The sequence below is a fragment of the Python bivittatus genome, unplaced genomic scaffold (genome assembly GCF_059951505.1).
Source record: "Python bivittatus isolate LINGU-HERP-01145 unplaced genomic scaffold, Pbiv_v1 ctg000850_np1212, whole genome shotgun sequence".
NCBI classification, from domain to species: Eukaryota; Metazoa; Chordata; class Lepidosauria; order Squamata; family Pythonidae; genus Python; species Python bivittatus.
In genome coordinates, this window is record NW_028277112.1 from 57,795,969 (window position 1) to 57,820,300 (window position 24,332).

A 24,332-nucleotide genomic window follows, 5' to 3' on the forward strand; every position below is an offset into this window, starting at 1 on the left:
TATATATTTTTGTAATTTACACACCAGTTTTTCCTCCCCTGGCTCTTCAAAACCTGGTGGTTGGTGTACGAAAATCTCCTTTTTCAGATCACCATGCAGAAAGGGTGTCTTAATATCTAAGTGCTCTGTGTGCGCTTTTCTAGATGCTGCTATGCTGAGTGGAATCCTGATGTTTGCATGTTTAACCACCAGCAGAAAAACGTCATTGTAATCCTCACGGTATCTTTGTGTGTAGCACTTTGCAACTAATCTAGTTCTATTTATTTATTTATTTGCTTGCCACATTTATATAGCTGCCCATCTCACACAAAGCGACTCCAGGCGATGTACAACAATTAAATAAAATAACAAGTGAATAAAAGCAAGCATTTTATGGCATTCTGCATTTCATGAGCATCCTGCTTAGTTCTGAAAACTCACTTACAGCTTATGCCTTGTGCTTTGATAGTCCTGCTAGAAACCTGTTTTGTTTCTGTGTAAGGATTCTATTTCTTCCCATGCAATTTCCCTGCATTTCTGTGCTTTAGCTGCTGGTCGTCCCTATACTTGTTTCCATGAACTGGGATCAGGCACATCCCTTGCTCTAGTTGAGCTGCAAGTGAAGAAAATTCCATTTTCTCAAGTGGAATTCCTTTCCTGCATCTTTGAGATCTTCTGAATTCTCATTCTGGGTCTAAGTCTGATTGTGTGTCAGCAGCTTCTTCTGAATCTGATGCTATTTCACATTCCTCAGACTCATTTTCAGGAACCCCTTTTGACTGTGTAGTGATGTTAATTGTTGTTATTTGCTTTCTTTTGGGAGTATCCTGAGAAGATCCAGGTGCTATTGGTAAACTTAGGCTGGTTTAGGCACATCTAAATATTTTAGTCCATCTGGAGTTATGCTTTCTTCATTAAAATGAGCAACACTGTTCTGTAACCCTTTTGTTCCATTTGACAGCCCAGCATTATTCCTAATTGGGTTCTGCAATGTTATTTATTCCTTTTTTAAAAGGGATTGATGCATAAGCTTTGAATACAAATACCATTAGGTTTCATAACTTGTATGAAGTCTGAACCTTTTGCTGGTAAACTGTTTTGATTGACATTGGACCACAAACATTTTAAAAAATGGGTTCCAACGGCTGGCTGGCTTATTTTAATTCAAGCTAGAAAACTGTTCCTTTTTCCTTTCATTTTTAAACAAAAATCACATGTTGATTCCCTTTGTTTCTTGAAAGGACAAACATTTAATTCAATTTCTAAGTCCTGATCATTTATTTTCTTAATAAGAAACTCATCTCTGTGCCCAAATCTTCTATGTCATTTTGCAGGATTATGACTGTGCATACTTCCTGTTACTCCGTTTGCCTTAGGCTCTATGATTTCCGGCAAATTAGCTTCATTGTGCTTTCAGTATTACTTCATGGTCTTTTGTAACAATACAAAGTCCATTTTTAAGCATAATTTTACAACCATTTTGTGTAAGATAATTTATGTAATTTGCATCCAATTCAGGTATATAATATGCTTCTTGAAATATTCTATTCTTGTTTTCATATGATTTATCAGGCATTTCAGTTTAATACTGCCCTTTCCATATACATTTATCAACATCCAATTGCTAAATTAACTTTTCCTGCCTGTACCTTGTTGTTTTGCAATCCCTATGCAGGTTGGACTTTTCTTTTAAGACATTTAATCTTATTATCTTTCCCTGTTGTACAGGCTTTAGCTCTGTAAAGTCTGCATTCTCTTTTAATATGTCCCTTTCCAGTATAATAATGCCAGGCTACATTTCTCCCTTTTATCTTTTTCAGAGAATTCCCTTAGTTCCATTGTTCAAATCATGCTGGTATACCTCCAGTTTGGCAATTACATTTTCAAGGGAAATGTTATCATGAACTCTGATTAACTCCACTATATATTTATACTTTTCTGGTAATGAATTTAAAACAGTTGCCTGAAATTTTCAGAAAGGTTCACGCTACTTGTTGTTTTAGTATCTTTTGAACAGAGAGATACTCTGACACATGTTCCATTAGATTTCTATTCCCTGATAATTTCAGATTTACGAGTTTTCTGAACATTAAAGTATTATTGTTCGTTCTTGAGCATGCATATATCTGTTTTAGCTTGCCTCCTTTCCGGAAGCACAATTCTGAATCAATTTGTAGTTGGTCGAAGTCAGCTTCAGAATTATTTCAGAATTTAATCTATCCGTTTTCAACCAAGCCATCCTGGTTTGGACTTCCTCTGGACATGGCATATCCAAAACCTCTGAGAGGTCCAGCTTTCAAACAGTGGCTCCATCTTCATGCTCAAGACACTTTATTCTTTCCCATACTCAAGCATGAGATTTTCTACCCCCAACATCACTGCTATTTTCAAAACCTTATGCTACGTTGTTACCTAAAACCCCCGAATGCTCCTCATTTAAGATGTTAGTCCTAATGAGTATCCATGATGTATGAGCTCTGAGCACTATTCAGCTATATGCTTGACCAAGTGCCTGGAAATTAAGATTTTTTGTTATTTGAGTGCTTTGGGGTTCTCTGGATGCTAAGGGTTTTATTCTGGTTGATTTGTCTAGGGTGGTCTGAGGATTCCTCTACTGGCAGGGGGTTGAACTAGAAGACCTCCAAAGTCATTTCCAACCCTATGATTGTACGAAATATTGCTTCAGGTTTATAAACATCAGTAAACTTCAAAAACTGTTTAGTGGCAACATTGGGATAAAAGGCAAACAAAAGCAGGGAGCAACAGGCAAGAATTTGCCCAGAGTCATTTGGGAGTTGGGCAGTGTATAAATGGAGTAAAATAAATAAAGAAAAAAATAATAAATTTGTATTATCTATATATCTTCTAGATCTAATGGTCACAGAAATTTCCAGAGCCACTGGAAACAATACTGTGGATAATTAGCATGAACAATCCCAAAGGCCTTTGGTTATTGCAGCTTTAATCCTTGTATATACATAATGCCAGCAAAATAGAGATGGAAAGTAGGACACCAGGTGATACCTCCTCTATTCTGTACCATGAAAGAAACAGACTGATGGATGGAGATGATGTATCCAATATATAAATGTTAGATATTATATCAGCATCCATAGAGGTCCAGAAATAGAAAAGGTGTCAGACTCTCTGATTTAATTTTTAAAGGGAGCAAAATAGCTAATCTGCAGGACTATAAACATATAGTTAGATGTACTCCCACAGTGACTGTCCACTTTTAGAAACTGTGAAGAAAGAATGACTACTTAGAGTTCAGTGTCTCACTTTCAGCTATGATAAACTGGTTTTGTAAACTTTTGCACTGTTTCAGAAACAACGCTATACACTCTAATTTAATAGATAGGGCAGAGAATTAGGTACATCAACTTTCCCCCAATTATTCTGTCCTGTAATTCAATGCATCATCGCCTTTGGTCATTTGGACTAGAAATTACAAGAGTTGAAGTCCAATACATCTGGAGGGCACTAGTTAGGGAATTCTGTGCCTCTCTCAAGTCACCTTCAAGCGTTTCAAAGATTCTTAATCATCAAAGGCAGGATTATGGTGCCTGAATAGGGTATTGGCCCAATCACTGACAGGCCAAGCACATCATGTCCCTGTACAGTTTATCACTAAAGGGGACTGTGCAGTATTTTGGATTTAAAAACTGAAAGAGCCTTTGAAGTATGTATGTGTGGGTATGCAACACCTAAAACCAAATGCTCCTTTTCTCAGGATCATACTACCCGGGAAAAGATGCAGGTGCTTTAAATGGAGACAAGCACCTATATGTTCCAATGCACCTTTGAATCTGTAGCATTGCCTAGCCCTACACTGACCTATGTTATATCTGGAAGAAGTTAAGAGTTTCCTGATGTTGTCCTGTCCTTAAATAAGAGCTCTCAGAAGGCATCACCTGACTGACTCGGAAAACAAATAAATGAAAGCATTTTAATCTATTCTCTTTTGATTAACGTCTACATCAGCCTTCTCCAACTAGACTGTGGAATTATGGAAGTTAAGCCCAACATATCTGGAGGTCAACAATTAGGGAAGACTGTTCTTTATACAAGCATTCAACCCTGTTTTTCATATGATCCTTTCAAAAGTCTAGCACAGGTGGCTGCAATCTCAGAACAAGAACAGAATTCCTCCTTGGTGACAAGAAATTTTATTGACCAAACACACGGCCTGTCTCAACCTCAGCGATCCTGCGTAAGCAATATTACTCCAGCTGCCTGAAGAGATACCAATACGAATGGCAGAAACAGCAACTGGGCTGGGAGGCCAGCACCATACCATTTTGCACATTTCACAACGCCTCGGATAGAATGACATTTGGGGGGAGAAAGAATCGGTTGTTGCCCCCAAGATAAGAATACGTGGGGGAAGATACCATTCAAAGAAGGTGTATTTCCAAGGAAAAACAAGGAAATGCCCAGGAATGCCAAATGTTGGCTCAGCAGCTCCAGCCGGAAGTATAACAAGTGGCTATCATTTCTAACAATTTCCAGCTACTTTATTTTGACACCCGTCCCTCTGACAGACACAGAGCTATAACGTTGACTGCATAAAAATACACAGGGGAAAGTTATCTATATTAAGGAGCCTCATTCTATGCCTGTAGGTTTACGCCCCTAACTAGACGTTAGGATACAAGGCGTCAACACCACAAGTACACCACAAGCACCACAAGTGCTACACAGTACATGTGAAATCTAATCCATTACACATCTGCTGGGCTTCCACTGGAAAGCTCAGAAGAGCTAGTGAAGGGTTTCCTGGAAGTCTCTCATCCAGACACTGATCAGGCTGAAATATCAGGGACAATTTGTTTAGAGGAGAAAGGTTTCCAGAATAAAAGACGATTAGAAACATCTAAAGCTCCCCTAAATAGGTTTAGTCTAGCAGCCTGCTTTGAGAAGATATCTTTCTTACGAGCTGTCATCTATTCCTTTCAACAGGAAATAGCAGGGCCTGAACCTGGGACATTCTGCATGCAAATCAGTTGCACTATCACGGACCTGTGATCTTACTCAATATGCATCTGACTTTCAGCAGTATCTCAGTCAGTAAGATACAAATAAACCAGTTATATCTACAGATAGATAAACCGATTCATATTAGGGCTGCAAAAATCCAGACCATCACTAGATGGAAGCAAAGAGATATAAACAACTATTGCTCTTTGCTGCCATCCGTTGGTTGCCTAGAGTTCTGCAGCTCAGATATGATAGTCCTAGATTAATATATCCTACAATGTATATATGTACAATATTTTACAGTATATACAGTATCAATATACAATTCTTTGCATATAACCCCAAGGTACAAAGTTTTCAACTGGGAATCCCTTAATTGATAAACGCAGATCATGTCTAATCGTCATTGTATTGACTGCATATTCCCCTTGAATAGCTCTGCAGTTTTATGCACACCTGCAAACACAGACACACACACACACATTACACAACCATAGAGATCAAGTACTACCGTAATTAGGCACACAAAAGCAGCCTCAATGGTTGCATAGCTGGAAAGAAACCATTTAAGCAATGCAGTGAACACACCCAAATCCACATCCGTTCCAATTCAGGGATATGTAGTGAATTGCTAAATCTGTAGCAAAATTCTGGTGCCTGCTATATATGCCCTCCCCCTTCCATCATCTATTCTGCTCCATCCTTTTCAGCAACATGGTATTTTAACGGAGAATCACACACAGAAGAGAGACCTGCGAGGATTTGATTAGCTGGAAGAGACAGACTCCGGCGACACAGGCTGCTTCGTGTCGGAACAGGTTCTTCCCAGCTTCCCGAACGTGTGATCTGCATGTCTAAAAACATACATCTCTGGTCAGTCCAGCCTCAGCCCTTACCTTGAAATGCTGCAGCTGAAGAATCTGGTCCTCGAGCTGCTGTCTCTTCCCTTCAATTTCCGTCTGCCTTTTCCTTTTTTCCTTAGCAAAGACAAAAACAAGCAGAAGAGAAATTGTCTGTCACTAGAGAAGCAAAGATTTTCAAACGGGTGTTTTTCTGATGGATGGATGTACAAGCCAAGCCCTTCTGTAGAGAAGCCACCTGATCCATCCGTGCCAGCTTGTCACCTACCTCACACAAACAGCATCTTCACAAAAATAGCGTGTCAGCTAAGGACTAACGTCTTGTTCACTGAGGAGGAGAAAGATTGGTCTTCTCAAGTTCAGCTATGGGAATGGCAATGAAGGGCAGAGTTCCAGGGGGAGGGGGGGACACACAACAGGCTCGGAGCCTAACAACTGAGTTAAAGGCACAAATCCTAACACTTGTGTCTTGCATCTCCTACAAAATGTAACGTGTGCAGAGCAAAGAAGGGCTAGTAAAAGTGTAGAAATATGTCAGAGGGTAACGGCAAGATTCCTCTTGACAAATTATGTCCACAGTTTGAATAATAGGGGGGGGATAAGGTTTCACTTCCTGTAAAGCCAGTATCTCCAGCATAACCTTTATTCACCTATTTTCTTCTTTTCCCTCTCTTTCAATCTACACCGAACCACAGCACAGACAGCTCTTTTTCCCTGCCACGATCCCACAGATCCCCCAGATCCTTCATCTGGCCCCCCAGCCCATGAGCAAGGCACATTCCACTCATCCTTAGATATCCTTACACCCAGTCTTAAAGTGGCATTTTCCTCCTTAGGTCAACAGTATCTGGTGGCAGCAGCAAGGTTGGTAAAATCTGCTGTGTTTTACTACTCACTACGTCAAAGGCAAAATCAGGTGCCAAGCCGAGGATGGGATCAGAGCAGTGACTAATGGCTATTTCAGGCTGATGGGGGCATATCGACTGCTGCTGCTCCCCGGTCAACCCTTCCTCCTGCATTTCCACTGTTGCCTCCCTCAAGAGCAAAACACAACAGCACCGTGCCAGTGGTTTCTCAGAAATATGCAACCACAAAAAACTGCTCAGCCAGCAGTATTGTGAAGAACTTATATCTATGGGCCTTACCAGTTTAGTGCAGGACGGAAACAGCAAATCAGGGGAATGCCAGGACCCCCAACCCCCCAGAGCATGAAGTGACAAGTACAAGCGAGAAATCCTAAGTAAATGCTGCCTGTGACTCAGTTCCCTTTGTGATCTTGATTTATGTGTTTTTTTTACATTTTCATTCAGCTTGGATTACAAGAGGGTGGGGTGGAGGAGACAGGGAAAGAACAGCACAGAAAGGAGCCTGGAGTTGATGGACAGAGTCCTGCAGCCAGATCCATCCCATTCCTGCTGCAGCAATGTGACTGAGGGATATTTTTCCCAGTGGCTAATGACATGCAGAAGAGGGAAAACTGCCAAGCCAGAAGAATCCACCACTCATTTTGCTTATCATGCATAATCAGGACAGCATCATTCAGCAGGAATCAGAACTTGCACAGGGGAGATAGGAGAAGGACTGGCAGTGCTGACATAGTTTTCTGCTAACTGTCCCTATGCTTGGTCTGCAAGCACAGTGGCAGGGTAGCAGGACTGGATAAAGGGGACAAAGTCCAGAATGGTCATGCCAGAAGGTATATCACTATGATGAGCAGATGAATCACTTTCAATGTTAGTTTATCTTAATCTATGGGAGGGGAGGTTTTTTTTTTTTTTTTTGCTGTAAAATTGAGGGGACAGATGAGGGACTCAGTTACTAATAGCTGAATGCTGATTGGCTGAGACATCTCTGCTTGCCTACTGATTGTCAGTTCTGATTGGCTGTCAGTTCTCAGTAGGTGCTGCACATTCATAGCACTTCAGTGCTTGTGATATCCTGGTAACTAAATGGGTAACTAGTTAAAACAATTTAATTCTGAAAACAGAAAACCTGGACAACTAAATAGCTAGTTATCTGGAAGTGCACTAAAATTAGGGAGACCCGCAACCAACTACCAAATCAACCATGAAGCTCACTTGACGTCCTTGGGCCAGTCACAGTCTTTCAGCCCAACTAAGCAGACAAAATAAAGGGAGAAGTAAGTTGCAGGACAGACTGCATAATCTTACCATGTTTCCAAAAGATATAGTAAGTTATGTAGAAGTGGCTCACTGGGAAAACAGGACTTTATCATGGAACCTCCATAATACCACCCGTAAGAAGTAGTTATGATCTTGGCAGTGATAGGCAAATCGAGTCTCTAATCAGATCACAGCAAGTAAACCCATATCCAAAACGCTAAAGGTTTGGGAGTGGGGAGATCTATTTACACCTATTTCCTTGTGATGGAATGTAGGTTTGACTTAGAGAAGAGGAAGAGAATGCTGAGCCATTACAGAAAATATATTTGAGTTCTGGGAAAGTAGAAAGTGTGAGAGAGAAACTCAAAACAACTTCATCTTGATTGTGTTGAAAATAAGCTGAAGTAGAGGGGCTTTGATAGGCTTTCAAGATTCTGTCATATTTCAAGTCTGCTAGCAATGCCTGTTTCCTGATCGTGCCTACCTCAAAGCACTGACAATCTTAGATAAGGTGTTCAGAGTGTGACCCCCCAACCTGAAGTATGATTCACTGAGGATGGACACCATAACAGTAAATGGCATATATGTGTTCATGTTATGGTGAATGGAATATTTTAAAAACAGGTAATGATCAAGCGTTGCACATTCTTGGTTATGGTGAGTAGTTCTGTTTTGGAGAAAACTTTTAATTTGTTCTACAGGAGAGTATCACTCAGTTCTACTATAGTTACTATCCTCCAATTTCTGTGTCTTGTGAACACATCTGCAGAATATGTGTGATGGCATATTGTGGATGAAAGTCAAGGAGTATAAGACAGATTGGTTTCACCATTACTAATCGAGTTGGTCATGAAATTCATCTAGAGAGACGATGTTATGTGTGCCAAAAACGGAAGAGGGCTATTGTGTAGCAATACCCTCCTCCTGACTTTTTTTTTTTTTAAGTGAAGTTTTACCCTTTCAACATGGTCTTTCTTCCTGTAATAAAGTTTTTGTTGTTTTGTCTTTATTTTCCTTCTCCTGAGTATGTTATTTTGTAGGGTTTTTCTACATGCACCATTTGTATTTTGTATTTTAATTGCTGATTATAAACTCCTAGATTTGTAATAATGGGAAATGATATACAAGGATATTAAATGGCCATGATGACATCCACAATAACAACAGCTTAGTCTCCTTCTTACAGAATGCCAATGAGGCCCTTGGCTCCCTAGGTTGGTTGGATCCCCCCTCAGACGGATGCTGTGAAGCTGCAAGAAACTTGGTGGTGAAAGGAAAGTAACCATCTGTTCCTATTGCCAGATTCCAGTTGTCTACCATTCTAGGACAGTGGACATATTATATTCTTTTTCTCATATGATAGAGTGTGTGGTAAGATTCAGCAATCTTCTGTCACTAAAGCTGCATTTACTTTTTAGCTAGGTTGCTGTTAGTCTCATGAATGTGGGAAAAAAGACTAACATGACAGTATTGGATTGGGCATACGGTATGTTTCCCAAAGTCCCAGTATGACAGTGGGAATTATTGTGTTGATGCTTATGCTCATATTCCAATGGGCACAAATAAGCCCTTAGTGACTGCTACTGTATTTTTATTGGATAGCAGATTGGATTGTATAGCTATAATGCCATATAATGTAAATAGCATTCTATAGACATAGAAAGAAACGCACAGAGAAAGGAACATTAAAGAGTACTGTAATATTTATAAGAACGTATTCTTCAGACTGGTGCTTGCAAGAAAGTAAAAAAAGGCAAGGGTTATTTAGAAAATAACATGGTGATTGAAAAGCCTGAGTTACTTAAGTCTACTTACAGCCAAGAGTCTGTAGCAGCGTTTCTCAACCTTGGCAACTTTAAGATGTGTGGAATTCTGGGAGCTGAAGTCCACACATCTTAAAGTTGCCAAGGTTGAGAAACACCGGTCTGTGATGTGCTCTCCTCCATCATGAAGACAGAGCAAACAGCTAAGTACCAGAAAAGGAGAAATGAACTGGGAGAGGAAGGAAGAGATGAAAATCCCAAGGGTATCAATCTAACCAATAGGAAGCAGGTTGCAAAGAAAACTGCAAACTCTTTTAGCTAAGGAAAAGTGTTAATTACAAAGTGCCAATTATCTCTACACCTGTTGCCCCCAGTGGTCAGTTAGTTTATAGGTGCAGACACTGGTGCATACAAGGTTGATTTCCATTTTATTTTTTCCTTCCAGATGTGGCATCAGCCTGTGGAACTGTGATATTACCAAAACAACGGTCCACACTAATACCTGTGCTTTTGTGATGTCAGCCATTTTGTTTGTCACAATACCTTAAACCAGAACTGGGCAAAAGATAGATATCATCTGCTGTGTTCTAAAATTAGCAACAATTAAAAACAATTTCCCCCCCTTAAAAATATTACTGAAAAAGAAAGTGGATTTGAGAGCTTGGTTCTGATGCTGATTCCCAATTACACACACCCAGAGGCTCCCTCTTCCTTAATTTATAATGCATGTTTACGTGCCTGACGGGCCCTATTAAAAAGTCTCTAATAGAAACAAAACAAACTAGATGCCACAAGCCCGAAGGTTGTCCACCCTCATCCTTCACCTATATGACATCCTGTGGCAACTAGCTTCTTAAGAAGAAAGGGGAAAAAAACCCCTATTCATAGAATTCATACCGTTGCATGGTATTTTACCAAGAGCATGCCAGTGCCAAGAAAACCCTCTTCGTTGTTGTAGCAAGCTTTAGCTTTGAAGGGTAGCTTGTAGAGATGGCAGGTTGACCACAAAGAAGATGCTTCTTCACGTTCTGATCCAGGCATAATCTTCCCTCACATTCTGAAACTGGCCTAGGAATCAATAGGCAATCACTTGGCTTCATACCTCTAACCCTAAAAGAGGTTTAGCTGTATATTGAGTCCCATTAAGTTTACTTTGCCAATCCGCTGTGAAATTAGAAGAAATGTGACAAACTGATCTCACTTCACAGCTGAATGCTACAGATATCCTGTAACCAAAACCTGCCTGACTCCCTTATTCTCAGGAATACTGTATTGATCACACTGCTGGAGTCTGCTCAGGAGCCATCTGCAGGCCTTGGCCTGCGACACGCAAAGCTTAAATTAGGAAGGAGGCGGGTCCTCCCTGTTCTTTGAGCACTTTGCATTATTAGCACAAAGACCTGGAAGTGGTTTTTAAGCAAGTTAAGCATTTCTGCTTACAAAGCTCCCTGCCAATCAGAAGCTGATGAGGGCACCGTCCCTGTCCCTTATCAGCGTGGGACCTTCCATCCCACATCCTCCTTATCCTTGAGGGCAGCTTCATGATATTACAGTTTGTACTTGGGTGGGGGAGGCACTGACTTGTAGATGCTAATGTGAAATGAATGCAAGGACACAGCACAAAGGAAAATTACCACATGTGGTATTCTGCTGACAAGTACAGATTATAATTACAGACAGTGAACTCAAGAAACCTTCCACCTTTAAATAAGGCAGTGTTTCCCCCCATAACTACTTTCATTTTACTATCAAATTTGCAGATCACAGATTTAGGACAGCTAATTCAACAGATTGGCATTCCTTTCTTGTAGTGGCTCATTTAAATACATTCAGACAAACACATACACTGCAAAATATTCCGTTTCTGTCATTATATGAAAAAATCCACCCCACATTTTTTCTCTCACATAAAACCCTATCCTAATCAAGATAATAAATATTAAATGCTGTGGTGACAGGGAACTCAATTGGGGCAGATGTACAACAAAATTGTGCTGACAGTTCTGAAGCAGATTTAATAGAATTAAAGAAAGGGGGGAAACCTGTCACCTCAAAAACATGGGGGAAAAATGAAAAATTCCAGCTCCAACTCACACAGCACCCCCTCCCCAAATTCTTGTTTGGGAAGAATTGCAGCAGTTAAAATAAATATTTTACCAAGACTATTTTTTTCAATTCAAATAATTCCATTAAGGTATTAGTGTCTGGCACAGCCAAACAATGAATTACATATGGTCTAATAAGAAGCCAAATATTAAATTCAAGAACTTGCAAGATTCAGAAGAATGAGGTGGTCTAGCACTTCGTACTTCAAATATCATGTCAGTTGCCTAACATGGATTTCAGAATGGATTATGTTTCCTTACGGTTCCATCACTTCCATGGAAGGAGCAGGCCTTCCAGAGAGAATGAGAAGATGTATTTGGGTTGATACTCAGAGAAATAAATAATGTTAAGAGATTATGCAATATTAAGCAACTTATTGAATGTTTGGGATAAATATAGGAAAAGAATAAGTCCAGATTTCTCTTTTGCTTCCTTATGAATCTCTGCTTTTATGATGAAGATACCACTAAGAAATTTGCTTACTGGAGAAACAAAAACTTGCTTAGATTCAAGATTTTATTAACAGTTTAACAGGACAACATTAAGATCCTTTGAGTTTCTTACTACATAGTGCACTTCCATGCTTAATTGGTTCCAATACTTTCAAATACACAGCAACAAAAGGATTACAGAAACAAGGATGAATATTGAGAAAGTTGACTGAATTTGTAAATCTTGTAACACCTAATACTGAACATTTGTTAGGCATAATTCACAACTTATTCCTGAAATACAACTCAGAACCTGAAAAGTCAAAGACTACATGATTGTATGGATGCAGAATTTGAATAGGTATAGTGATGGAACTGTGGGAATTTCAAGGAAAAAAGAACATTAAATTTACCTCAAATATTATACTCAGAGAAAATTGGTATACAGTGTTTTGCTGCTGGTATATCACTCCAGTCTTGATTGCTAAAATGAGTAATTTTTCTGAAAAATGCTGGAAATGTAATTAACAGATTGGATTTTTTTTTTCCATATGTGGTGGTAATGTTGCAAAGCTCAATGATACTGGAAAATAATTCATCACCAAATAGAACAAATTCTGAAAGTTGTAATCACATTTTATCTCGATATATTTTTATTAAATTTAATTAAACCATATACTGGATTGGTATTGTATATGTTAACAGCTGCAAGGATTTTATATGTTTTTTAATGGAAAAAGATCTTTGATCCCTTCTATGGAAGAATGGCTAATGAAATTGTGGGAATATGCCTCAATGTCTAGAATAACTTCATATTTAAAAAGTAAATCTGATGTGGGATTCAATTCTATTTGGAAACCATTTGTAGACTAGAGTACAATTTAATACACAGAATTGTGCCACACCCAAAATTCGGGCTTTAGAGCTTATGTTTTAGTTTGACATATTACATGTAATTCATAGTACAGTGGTACCTCAGTTCACAAACTTAATTCGTTCCACAATTCTGGTCACGAACCGAACTGGTCGCGAACCGAATCAAATTTCCCCATAAGGTTCAATGTAAATAAGGTTAATCTGTTCTGACCCCTACGAACGTGGTCACCAACCTATTTTGGTTGCCAACCGAATCAAATTTCCCCATAAGGTTCAATGTAAATAAGATTAATCCGTTCTGAACCATATGTTGTTTTTTTTTAACCATCTTTATTCTTCAAAATAGTCGAGATTGTTGACTTTGCCATCTTGTATTCCGAGGTCAGATCAGTCACATGAATACCACGCTCATGCTTTTCTACAATTTCCTTCTTCAATTCAATGGTTATTTTCTTCAAAACCTTCTTCTTACCATTCTTGCTCTGCACTTTCTTGTTACCTTCATTACCATTCTGCATGTTCTTGTCACCTTCATTACTGCTCTGCACTTTCTTTTTACCACCATGCTTGCTCTGCACTTTCTTTGGAGCCATGCTGGATGTATTGTATGTGCTAAAAAGCACACCAAAAAGCTTCACAGCAAGTGTCTGTCTGTGACCGCGATCTCGCCTAGAAGAAGCCACGACCACATGTCAGAGCAGGGAAGATGGCCACGGGTTGTGTTCATCACCCGATGCGGAGTTCACGAATGGAAGCAAAAATTTGCAAGCGCTGTTGTTTGCGAACCGAATTGTTCATGAACAGAAGCGTTCATGAACCAAGGTATTACTGTATTGTCTTAATGTATTGTTTATCATCCATGATCTCTCTCTCTCTCTCTCTCTCTCTCCTTTTTAATGACTCAACTGTGTTAACCAAGACCCTTAAAATAAAATAGAGACAAGTTTTGACTAGAAAATGGATATGAAATGCCTTATAGTGTTTTAAGCTTTTTATGATGCACTAGACAACCCGTGACCCATTGGGTCATCATTTCAGAGATATTTCCTTACTTAAACAGAGAAACAGAATGGCCAAGGCCAAAACAGCAGTGGGAGTGTGAGTGACTTATAACTTGCTGCCAGCTTTCCCATTGACTTTGCTTGTGGGAAGCTGGCAGAGAGCATCAGAAATCTTCCTTCCTTCCTTCCTTCCTTCCTTCCTTCCTTCCTTCCTTCCTTCCTTCCTTCCTTCCTTCCTTTATAATAATATAGGATTACACCGTTTGCCCTCCCCTCACGACCCTCAGGAGAGCTCTGGTGAAGCTTCCTCATCCTCCTCAGTTGACCTGTGGAACTGCCTGCCATTTTGCTGGGGGGAGGTGGAACAAAGAGACCCATGGACTGTGAGGAAAACTGCACCCCTGCTCCCCATTCTGGTGTGTCCCCAAGGGCCCCCTCCCTCGAGGGAGGAAGAGGGCTCACCCATCGACCACTGGCGCACCCCAGCCAGCCCTACCTCTCTAGGCATCCAAGTTGTTCCCTCATCCTTCCCTCAATGCCCCCACCGTTAACAGATTTCAAATTTCTGCCTCGGTTCCAAAGGAGCCAATCGTCAATCACCCATCAGGCCTTGCCGCCAACTAATTGAGCACAGGGAACAGAGGGAGGCGGGAGAGATCAGGGATATGCCCACGATGATCATGTGACCTGGGCTGACTGAGGCAGTGCAGCCATACAGCAATGCTGAAGCCGCCATGGAGTTCCCAAATGTCAATCCCATGGGTCCCAGATTTTGATGTATTCTGTACGTTAGCCCATTTGAAGTACCATAGTTCAAAAATTGTTGCCCTACGACACACCATTTCACCCAGTTGAAGGTTATAGACCTGAGAGTTTTAGTAGTATATAGATTAGAAGAATATATTAGTCCTATGATATTTTTGATTTGTTGGCTATCCACTGTTTATATTTGGTTTTTTAATCTGTATTATTTATTTTATATACTTTTAAACTTATACTTGCATATGTATTATTATTTTCCTTTATTCTTTTAAAATTTGTTATAATAACTAGTTTGTTGAAAAAAAACCCCACATTGAATAGAACAAGCTGACAGCTGCAGCCTATGCAAGGGAGTGTTAGCTATTTGAACTCAGGGGTCTTATTTCTAAGCCCGAAATTGTGTTTTGTTTTGTTTTCCTCAAGTGACTGTCTTCACTCACTCAGCTTTTCTACTTCATTCCTGTTCATTTGAGACTTTCCTGTTCTCTTTGTAATCGAGTAGAGCAGCGTAATGGGAAAGAAGGATTGACCCTCCTTACTACACAATGAAGGCTGGCACTGGAAGCTCCTTATAGATTGTGCCTCCTCGAAGCATCATCTGTGACTTGTAAACAGAACACAATAGATGTTGCAATCTTGGCAGAGAGCATCAGAAGGAGGTGACGACAAGCCATTATTAATAGAGGAGGCGGCACAGCCATGGAGGGAGAACCCTGGGTGTTATGCTGCTTGCAAATTGCCTGTGGCTTCTTCCTACTCATCTGTATTTCAGTACGCTAAACTGATTTTTCTGAATATAAAAAAGAACACTTGTTTTTTTGCTTCTTTTCTTCCACAGAACCTCATGAATTAATAGATCCACCTAAGCAGCTGCACACCTCAAACTTCATCATCCAGTTAAGGGGGAAAGAATTGCTAATGCATTCAGACTACCTTTCTTTTTCCACGAATGAATGAATCTTTATATTTGCTTATAGAAAGACTGTTTCCCTGAACAGCTTCTCTCTACCTTGCAAGGAACCCAGATGTTCTAACTAATGCTGGTGAGATAAAGACTTCTTCAAGTCAAGCCTAACTCCTGATGAGTACTTGGAGAACATCCATGTAGTTTTTGTGGCAATGGTACAGTAGTGATTTGCTATTACCTTTTTTCTGGGATTTTTTCCTAAACTTCCTAATCTAGTCTACTGATGCAGAATTTCCTGGTGGTCTCCCATCCAAATACTAACCAGGTCTGACTCTATTTGCTTGTCAAGTCCAAGCGAGGTAAACCAAAGTTGCCACTTGCTGAGATAGGCCAATGCTGGTGGAGAATCCAAATAGCCATGGGATTTTATTTTTCCAAAAAAAGAGAAGGCTACTCTTTTAATAATAGCTACTCTTGTGCCTTTGTTCCAGCAGTGCCCAGTCCAGTCTGAAATCAGTTTTGCAACTTGCAGAGTCACATAAATTGGGCCTATTGCCTGCAGCTCTTCAAAGTGCAATTTTTTGGCGGTTCTAAAGTCATACACAGCTTGTTTTCTTCCACCACTCACCTCAACATTCCTACCTGAAGAGCTACTGGAAAGATGTATGTGTTCATAATGTGTTGAAAGCTTGCCCTTTAGGGATATTTTAATTGGTCTTTATAAAAGTATTACATTTCTGTGGTTTAGGGTTACTTTCAAGAGAAAGCAAGCAATAAGAAAATTCACTTCAAAGTAATCATGGCTGCAAACCCAGTTTGGCTTGTGGCCTCCAGCTGTTGCTTAGACAGCAATTTGACCAGGAAAAGCTCATTCTCCACCCCAGTTCACTGAGAGTTCTCACTGAATGTATCAGCCCTGCACTAACAGGATCTTTTCAGAAGCTGAATTTCTGTGTGTGGATATTTCTGAAGATCTTCCACCCTGTGAACTGTAACCTGCTGATAGATAGATAGATAGATAGATAGATAGATAGATAGATAGATAGATAGATAGATAGATAGACAGACAGACAGACAGACAGACAGACAGACATATAGATATATAGATATATAGATATAGATAGATAGAATATCCATCCCCTCCAACATATTCCCCAAAATTAGACATTCTTTTAAAATAAATCTTTCCAGGAAAGCAAACAGATGGTACCCGAACTAGGCTGCAATAATCTGGACAACCACTAGATGGCAGACATTAAGTCTTTGCTGGCATCTAGTGGTTGCTGAGAGTTTTGCAGCCCAGATCTGGCAGCTCCAGGGAAAAGCATTTCCTGAGACTAATTGCTGGAAGCAAAGGGTGCAATTGGGAAGGGATGATGTATGTTTCTTCCTTCCCCCGTTGCAGCTGCCCCGGATCACCCCTTGAGCTGCAGGGCCTGCTATGAAAGGCTCTCTCCAAATCAAATGATAGTGGTGATGGTATGGAGAGGAATCAGAGCCAGAGGGTGATATGTCTTTCATGACTTCTGGCATGTGGCTCCCAGCCGACTGCCAAAAGTTGGATCCGACACAACTGTTTCCCTGATCCTGCTTACATGAGTATCTGTAAACAGCATTGAAGTCATACTGTGGCATTAGAGACAATGTGTGATCTGGTTACAGAAAGGAGTACTGTGTTTTCTACTAACCAGTCTACTTGGAGACCACATACTGTATCTCTAGGTTTTGTAAATTATATAGAAAATTTTTTGCTGCCTCCAAATCTTAGCACTCTACACCTGCCACTAGACTTAAACATGTGGTTGGAGCAAGCTCCATTAAGTAAAAGTACTCTGTTAATATAGGAGAGAGAGCCTTATTCACAATTTTTATTACAACATTTATATTCTGTCTTTCCTCCAGGAATTCAAGTAGCCTGATGAAATAGGTTGGGCTGAGAGACAATAACTTTTATAGTTAAGCTATGTAGTCACTTAGGGCCTCTTTTATTTCACTATAGCCCTTATGTCAAAACTACACATCCTGGATAATAGGACAATTTATTTGTTTAAGTCATCTGCACTCTTCTTTTCTCCTCTAAAACAAATTGCTCAAGGGAAAAAAAAAATATCTTAAGCTAAAATTGCAAATGATTCATAAGTCATATTATCAATTTTAGTTAAATTCAGCTAAAAACCAATATTTGTTTTATTTTGCAAATTAGAAGCAATAGCTAAAGATACTGATTTATCCAAAGACATGAAATAAGGACCCACAGGATCAGATTTAAAATACTCTTCCCATTTTTCAATCACCTTTTGGTTCAAGAGACTCCAGTGTACCAGATAGATAGCTCTTCCTGGGATAAAACAAACCTGTTGAAGATTCCCTCCTTCTATTGTACCTGCATTTTCCTTTCTTCTTTCCCTGCTGTTCCTTCTAGTTAACCAACAGGTTTATTTTTTTTTTGCTCTAAAATAATTAACAATATAGCAGTCAGTGGCTGGGTTTGTATATTATGCTAAAATATGGCTCTTTTTTAGCACTGTTTGCTGAACAAACCACAGTGGCTTAGTTCACAAGTAAGCTACAAACCATTGCTTACGAACTACAGTTTAAAGACGACAGTAGTTCATACATCATGCTAAGCCAAAACCCAACAAACCCACAATTATGCAATGTGTGAGCCAAGGGAGCCTATTCCAACCACATGTTTAACCCTGGTTGGCCAACATTAAGAAGCGGAGAGGAAAACATAAAATTGAGTGGAAAACAACATACGTTTTATGTTGAAGTCTTCAAACTCAATTCTCTTTAAGAGCAAAGAGAGGAAGACTAGAATATGTTTCTATCGAATAGAAAACATGGGACTAGAGCAAGAGCAATGTACAGCAGACCTGTTGGCCTATAATCTCCACCCATCGCTATTCAGCAGCGTGGCTACTAAGGCAGTTTAGCAGTGAGAGATTTTGCCGTATCTTCAGCTCAAGAGATTCTACAGGATGATCTGCTGCTTTAGATGTGGCATAAAGAGTGATCTTTACCCACAATTCCTCTGCGGGTGCACACATACATCAATAAAAGAGCCTAACATGATGGGACACTGTACAAACAAGCTTCCAAAAGGCATATCCAACATCATTCATTAGGACTTCAATACGTAGGTATATAACTAAGCAGCATTAAGAAGCTAAGAATCTATACCCATTTTCTCAAGCATTACCTGACACCCTGGAAACACAAGAAAAATAGTATTATCTTTAAAATGCTTAATTACACATTCTTAGTAAAATGTCTCACTCCCTTGGCATGCCCAAATGTAGGCTGCTTAATTGAAAAGTCACTCCCCTATTTAAAAGGAAAAAAAAATCATATGGTTTAGCTCCCAAAAACCTGACCTTAATGAATTTCATGAGCTGCAATGCAACATGTTATTTAAAAAGTGTGGCCTCGCTGGCCCTTTTTGAGATCAAAATTAATAAAAGTTGTATCATGAAAATCACGTGTTTTCATGATTCTAATTAATTAGTTACTATGTTGTTAATTAGTTAATATTACATACTTAATTAATATGCAGAATTGATTTGGAACACTTGCCAAGCTTTAGAAGAATGGAGAAAGAAAACAATATGCCAAAGAAACATGGGAGGAATGACAATGTGTGTCTCTCCAGAAATTGTTCGCTTGCAACTCACATTAACCTTAATCACTGGCCATTATGGCCAGAGCTTGTGAAAAATGGAATTCAACCATCTGGCTTTATATACACTGGATTATGGGGTTTTTTTACACACATCATGATGAGAAGCTATTTGCACTGCTGATTTAGATTTGGATTTTTGAAGTAACTTCTGAGAACAATCTATAAAATATACCAGATATATCTGCACAGTCCTTTTGTACTTCCCTCCATTATCCAGGCTAATTTAGATTCTAAAAATGGGAACTCATGAACAAAAGTTCAGTATAACAAAGTGATATACATTGTTTGAAACACTCTCCTCCTGGTATTTGAGATGCACTTACTAACAGACATAGGTGGTTGTTAAAGCTATACCTCCTTCCCCGTGTGAGTGTTGAGTATGTTTTAATTGGATCTTTTTTTGTTATTCTGTTATTTAAGTAGTCTAATTATTAGATTTTTGCATTATGTTATTCGGTTTTTGAGACCTTGCTTTGAGATGTGTGAATAAAGAAAGCAATAGAAAAATGGTTTAAAAAGAATAACAACTATTCTAGAGGTAGAAGTAGATATTAGGGCTATGAAGAGCTCCAGAGTAATTTCCAAAGCATCAAGAAGATGGTTTGGAATATGCAGGGATATGAATGAAATATCAGTCTGCATCTCTCTGAAGTGGCCCCATCTTTTCCTGGAATCTTATAGCAGTTGCAAAGGGCTAAATTTATGCTTCCTAAATGGAAGAAATTAAACCTACTTTGGCTAGGAAGAATATTGACTATACAATGAATATTTTACTAAGAATTAATTTTTTTATTGCAAATGATCCCAATAAGAATTGAAGGAATAGCAAAGGCAAATACAGTGATTTCATCCGGTCAAATAAAAGACTGAGTATCAAACCCAGGATTCTACAAGATGCAAAAGAATGATGTAGACCGCCATGGACTGCTTCAGGTTAGTTAAAAATTCTTGTTAATTCTTTATTATTTTGATTGGCAATTCTTATTATAGTCATTCTGTTAATTTCTGACTTAATTCTATTAATACAAAGTGCCAAGCGGATATGATTATCTTTATATTTTGTTCCAATTAATTACTGTAGTAGAATGACAGAGGAACGTTTTCCTTTTCTTTTAACATGTTATCAATTCTGATACCATTTTTTGTTTGCAAGCCCCTATTTCTTTTCTTCTTTGTTTGCACTATATTCATTCTTAAGTATCTTTATTTTTTTTAAACCATAATGTATACTCCTGGGTGCTCCAAAGCACCTTTCTGGATCTGACTCCAACGTGCTACACAGTCCTATTAGGTGTGTTAGCACACCGCTCAGCTTTGGCAGTATTGTAGTCAGTTGTGACTAGAGAACACAAGCTCCCTTTGATCATTGCCTCAAATATCCTATAACACTGATTAGAAAACTGAGCTGAAAATGGCCAAAAATAATGCCTTATCCTTGCCTTGCCCGTCACACCCATAGGATAACATTGGCTTGCTTACTGTACAGCCTGAAAGCAACTGCTAAGTAGTTTACCCTCTGAAACGTTTTGCCTTGGCAGGGAATAAATCCACTCCTTGCTGCCAACGCTGAAGAGTGGAATGTGGCACATGGAAAGGATTTCTCATCGTTCGCCCTGAGAGGACCACCATGCCTAGGCCTCAGCTGATCTTGTGAAGCTTCAGGCATTCTGATGGGGCAGTGACAAGATGAGTACATAGCTGGCAAAGCAAAGAGATGACGCCTGGTTGTTCCAGACCTCGTTTTGTATAATCGAGGCCTCTGAAAGGTCTACATTTCACCTTGATACATGGCCCATGCACCAATCGGGGGTGGTATCATGCCCTGGAGTCCACACAGAATGCAAGGAAAAAGGTAGGAAAAAGGTACTGCAACTCTCCTAACCACCTTAGATTAGACAAGAGAACCTCAATGGCTGGGTTTGCAAAATGCACTGAATTTTGTTACTGAATTAATCCATTTTATGGATCCACACAATATATTTGCTTCTAATCCTTAAAGCGTTGGGTTCATATGACATGGAAACCCACAAAAAGCTAAGTTCAAACTAAATAATCTGCATGCCATGCAGATGCTGCTAACCTGATGATACAGGCTGCATGAATACAGCCATTTGGTGTGCCTTTGAATGCAACCTGGCCAATGGTTGCACATGTCTTGTAACCTATTTAGGGAAAGTGTACATAAAAGAAATGTATTTATTAGTGAAAATAATGTACCAGAATTATACTAAGGGAAGCTACCCAAAAAGTGGGCGCTAGGCAAAATTGCATTAACACAATCATATGAATCTTTGTAATTTTCTTTTAAAATCTCAAAGTGATTAGAAAAGAGGGCAAACATAAGGATGTCAAGAAATTAAATCAGACAAAGACAGTTTCATCCGTCCCTACAGCAGACCTCACCTTGCCTGCTCTGAGGTCTTCAGCATGTGGAAGGGGCAGCCACTGTAGGGACCTTGAAGCAAGGAAGACTGATTTTTTAGTCCTGGGCATGTCAAACTGCTTAGGTCTTGGGTGCTCCTCTAAAGTTTGCTTTTTTGAAGGGGACAAACCCCACTAAAACCCTGAGGATGTGGTGATCTCATGAAATTTCAACCATTTTAATTTTTTTGAAATTTCATTTTGGTTAGGCAACTGCTGTTACCACTTTGTGGTGCAGTAGTTCCTTCCAACCTGCTGTGTTGAGGACCCCTATTTTATGTGTCCTGCTTCAACGTCTCACTTTTTCTGGAGCTTTCATAGAAAGTTGTGGCCATAGCAAATGTCCTATTCCGCCAATAGCAGTGATTAATTTTAGGGTTCAATTCAACATCACTTTTTTATTATTTTTATGCAGAAGCTATGCAAGAGAGGCAGGTATTGTCCACCCAGTTTTCATGCTGGATAGTTTTCTAGTGACTCAAGGAGGGGTGGATAGCACTTCAATTCAGCTGCGGAGGAAATACTCTGAATCTGGCAGTGCAATTCTTTGTTCATAATATAATCAATAACACATTTAAAGTTGTGTGTGTGTGCATGTGTGTGCATTTTTTTAAATGTACGGGTTTATGCAAAAATAGGGGTGAGTAGACCCATGAATGAACAACGTGAAACTGTAATTAGAATGCTCCATACCTCACTCACTTGACCTCGCAGCCTGATGAAACTCCTTAAATGTTGTAAACACCATGGTATCCAGTTCAAGAAAGATCTCAGAACGTAACTCTCTCCCCGCCAAATTAATTCAGCAAGTATGAGGCAACAGGAGAGGCATGGAAAATGTCTGGAGCATGCCTGCTCTTTAATCCCATTTTATGGCTTGTACTTTATTGCTAGAGCCTTTTGGAAGGCACTGTTCCTTTTCATGTAATTCTCCACACTAGAGGTTGGGTGAAGACCAAGAAAGCTTTGATATCCAATCCAAATACCTTTAATACTTGGCTATGAATGACTTTCCTACCAGGTCAAACTACGCTTTATCAAATCCTTTTCTTCTTCAAATCAGTATATGCATCAACAGAAGAGGCAGATCAATTAGAATTTGAGAGGAACATAAGAGGCCTTTGCTTTTTACACTTTGGTCATCAAATTTCAGCTTCTCTGCAGCACAGCCTGAATGGCTGGGAATTAGAATACCCAGACCTTACAAACAAAATGTCTCAAATGAAATAGACAATGATGGAAGAACAATATATAACAAAATAACAAGCAAAGTAAAAAGGTCTACTTCCAATAAGGTAGTAATACCAGTCCAAAATTTGCTACTTTGTTGCTAAGGTTCCAGATGTATGTACACTGGCTTCAGGGAGAAGGGGACAAAGAATTATGTTAGCAACACTGCAATCTCAAATGTACAATTTTTTCCTTTCAACTGCAATATTTTCTGCAAAAGTCCCACAACTCAGTGGGGTTATATCTGAGTAAACATGCATAGTATTGCAGTGTTAATCTCTTTCACGGGAACCATCAGAAGCACTAATGGTCCAAGAAAGAACACATCCATTGGATAGAGTCCTTTCCATGTCTTCCTCCAACCTGGTGCCCTCAAAACCTCCATGCTGGTTGGGGATTCTAGGATTCGGAATCCAAAACATCTGGAGGGCATGAAAAAAAACTGCCGTTCTTCAGGGTCTTAAGCAAGTCTCAGTCCTGTTGGAATATTTTATTTATAAAACATCTCACTGAGGTATTATCCTTCTCAAGTGATTTTAGGATTAGGGGGCCATTTGAACTTGAGTTCCCGGATCTAGTTTAACATTCTAATCCCACATGTGAAACACAGGAGAGTAGGATAAAGGGTTCAGGCTGTGTCTCTAGCCATTACCAGATCTGGTTTCAGGAAGTGAGGTGAGCCCCCCCCCCCATCCATCAGTCAGTGGTGTCCCTGGGTGCATACCAGGATGGGAAGCATTGCTATTGATTAAAAAAAGAAGTCACTCCTCCCTTCTTGAATGAATTTAAAGCCATATCAGATGCCCCGTCATAGTGTGGCTGAAGTAATGAATGTTCTCAATTTGGAATGACAACATATTATCAAATCCAGACCCCTGATCAACAAGTGGAAGGGACTCTGTGAATCAAAGAAAGTCAGAAAGCTAGGTCCCTAGTGTTTGTTATTCAACTAAACCCGTCTTAGGCCAATCTGCCACAGCCTCATGATTTTCAGATGTATTAAAACTACAACACAGAATTCCATACATGAATGGCTACTGTATATGCTGGCTGGAAATTTTAGGATTTCTGGAGATTGGGGAAAGTTGTCTTTGGCAACTTATATGAGAGCTGATGACTGAGTTAGACAAAAAAACATAGCTTCTGTTTCCAGAAGAATATATGCATGAATCTTGTCTAATGAAGTTCTGAAGACAATGAATTTGTCCCTG

The 24,332-nt window shown here is 39.5% G+C and overlaps 1 protein-coding gene across 9 annotated transcripts in view; it reads right to left on the reverse strand.

Moving 5' to 3' along the window:
• PALM2AKAP2 (PALM2 and AKAP2 fusion) overlaps nucleotides 1–24,332 on the reverse strand; it is a 245,073-nt gene that overhangs the window by 207,105 nt on the left and 13,636 nt on the right. For all 9 annotated transcript variants that reach the window (XR_015793878.1, XM_088130330.1, XM_088130327.1 and 6 more), the window contains exon 2: nucleotides 5,856–5,936. Coding sequence is in view for 8 of the 9 variants with exons in the window: in XM_088130330.1 (XP_087986456.1) it covers nucleotides 5,856–5,936 (81 nt within the window). In the remaining variant the exon portion in view is untranslated. The remainder of the gene's footprint in view (nucleotides 1–5,855; nucleotides 5,937–24,332) is intronic.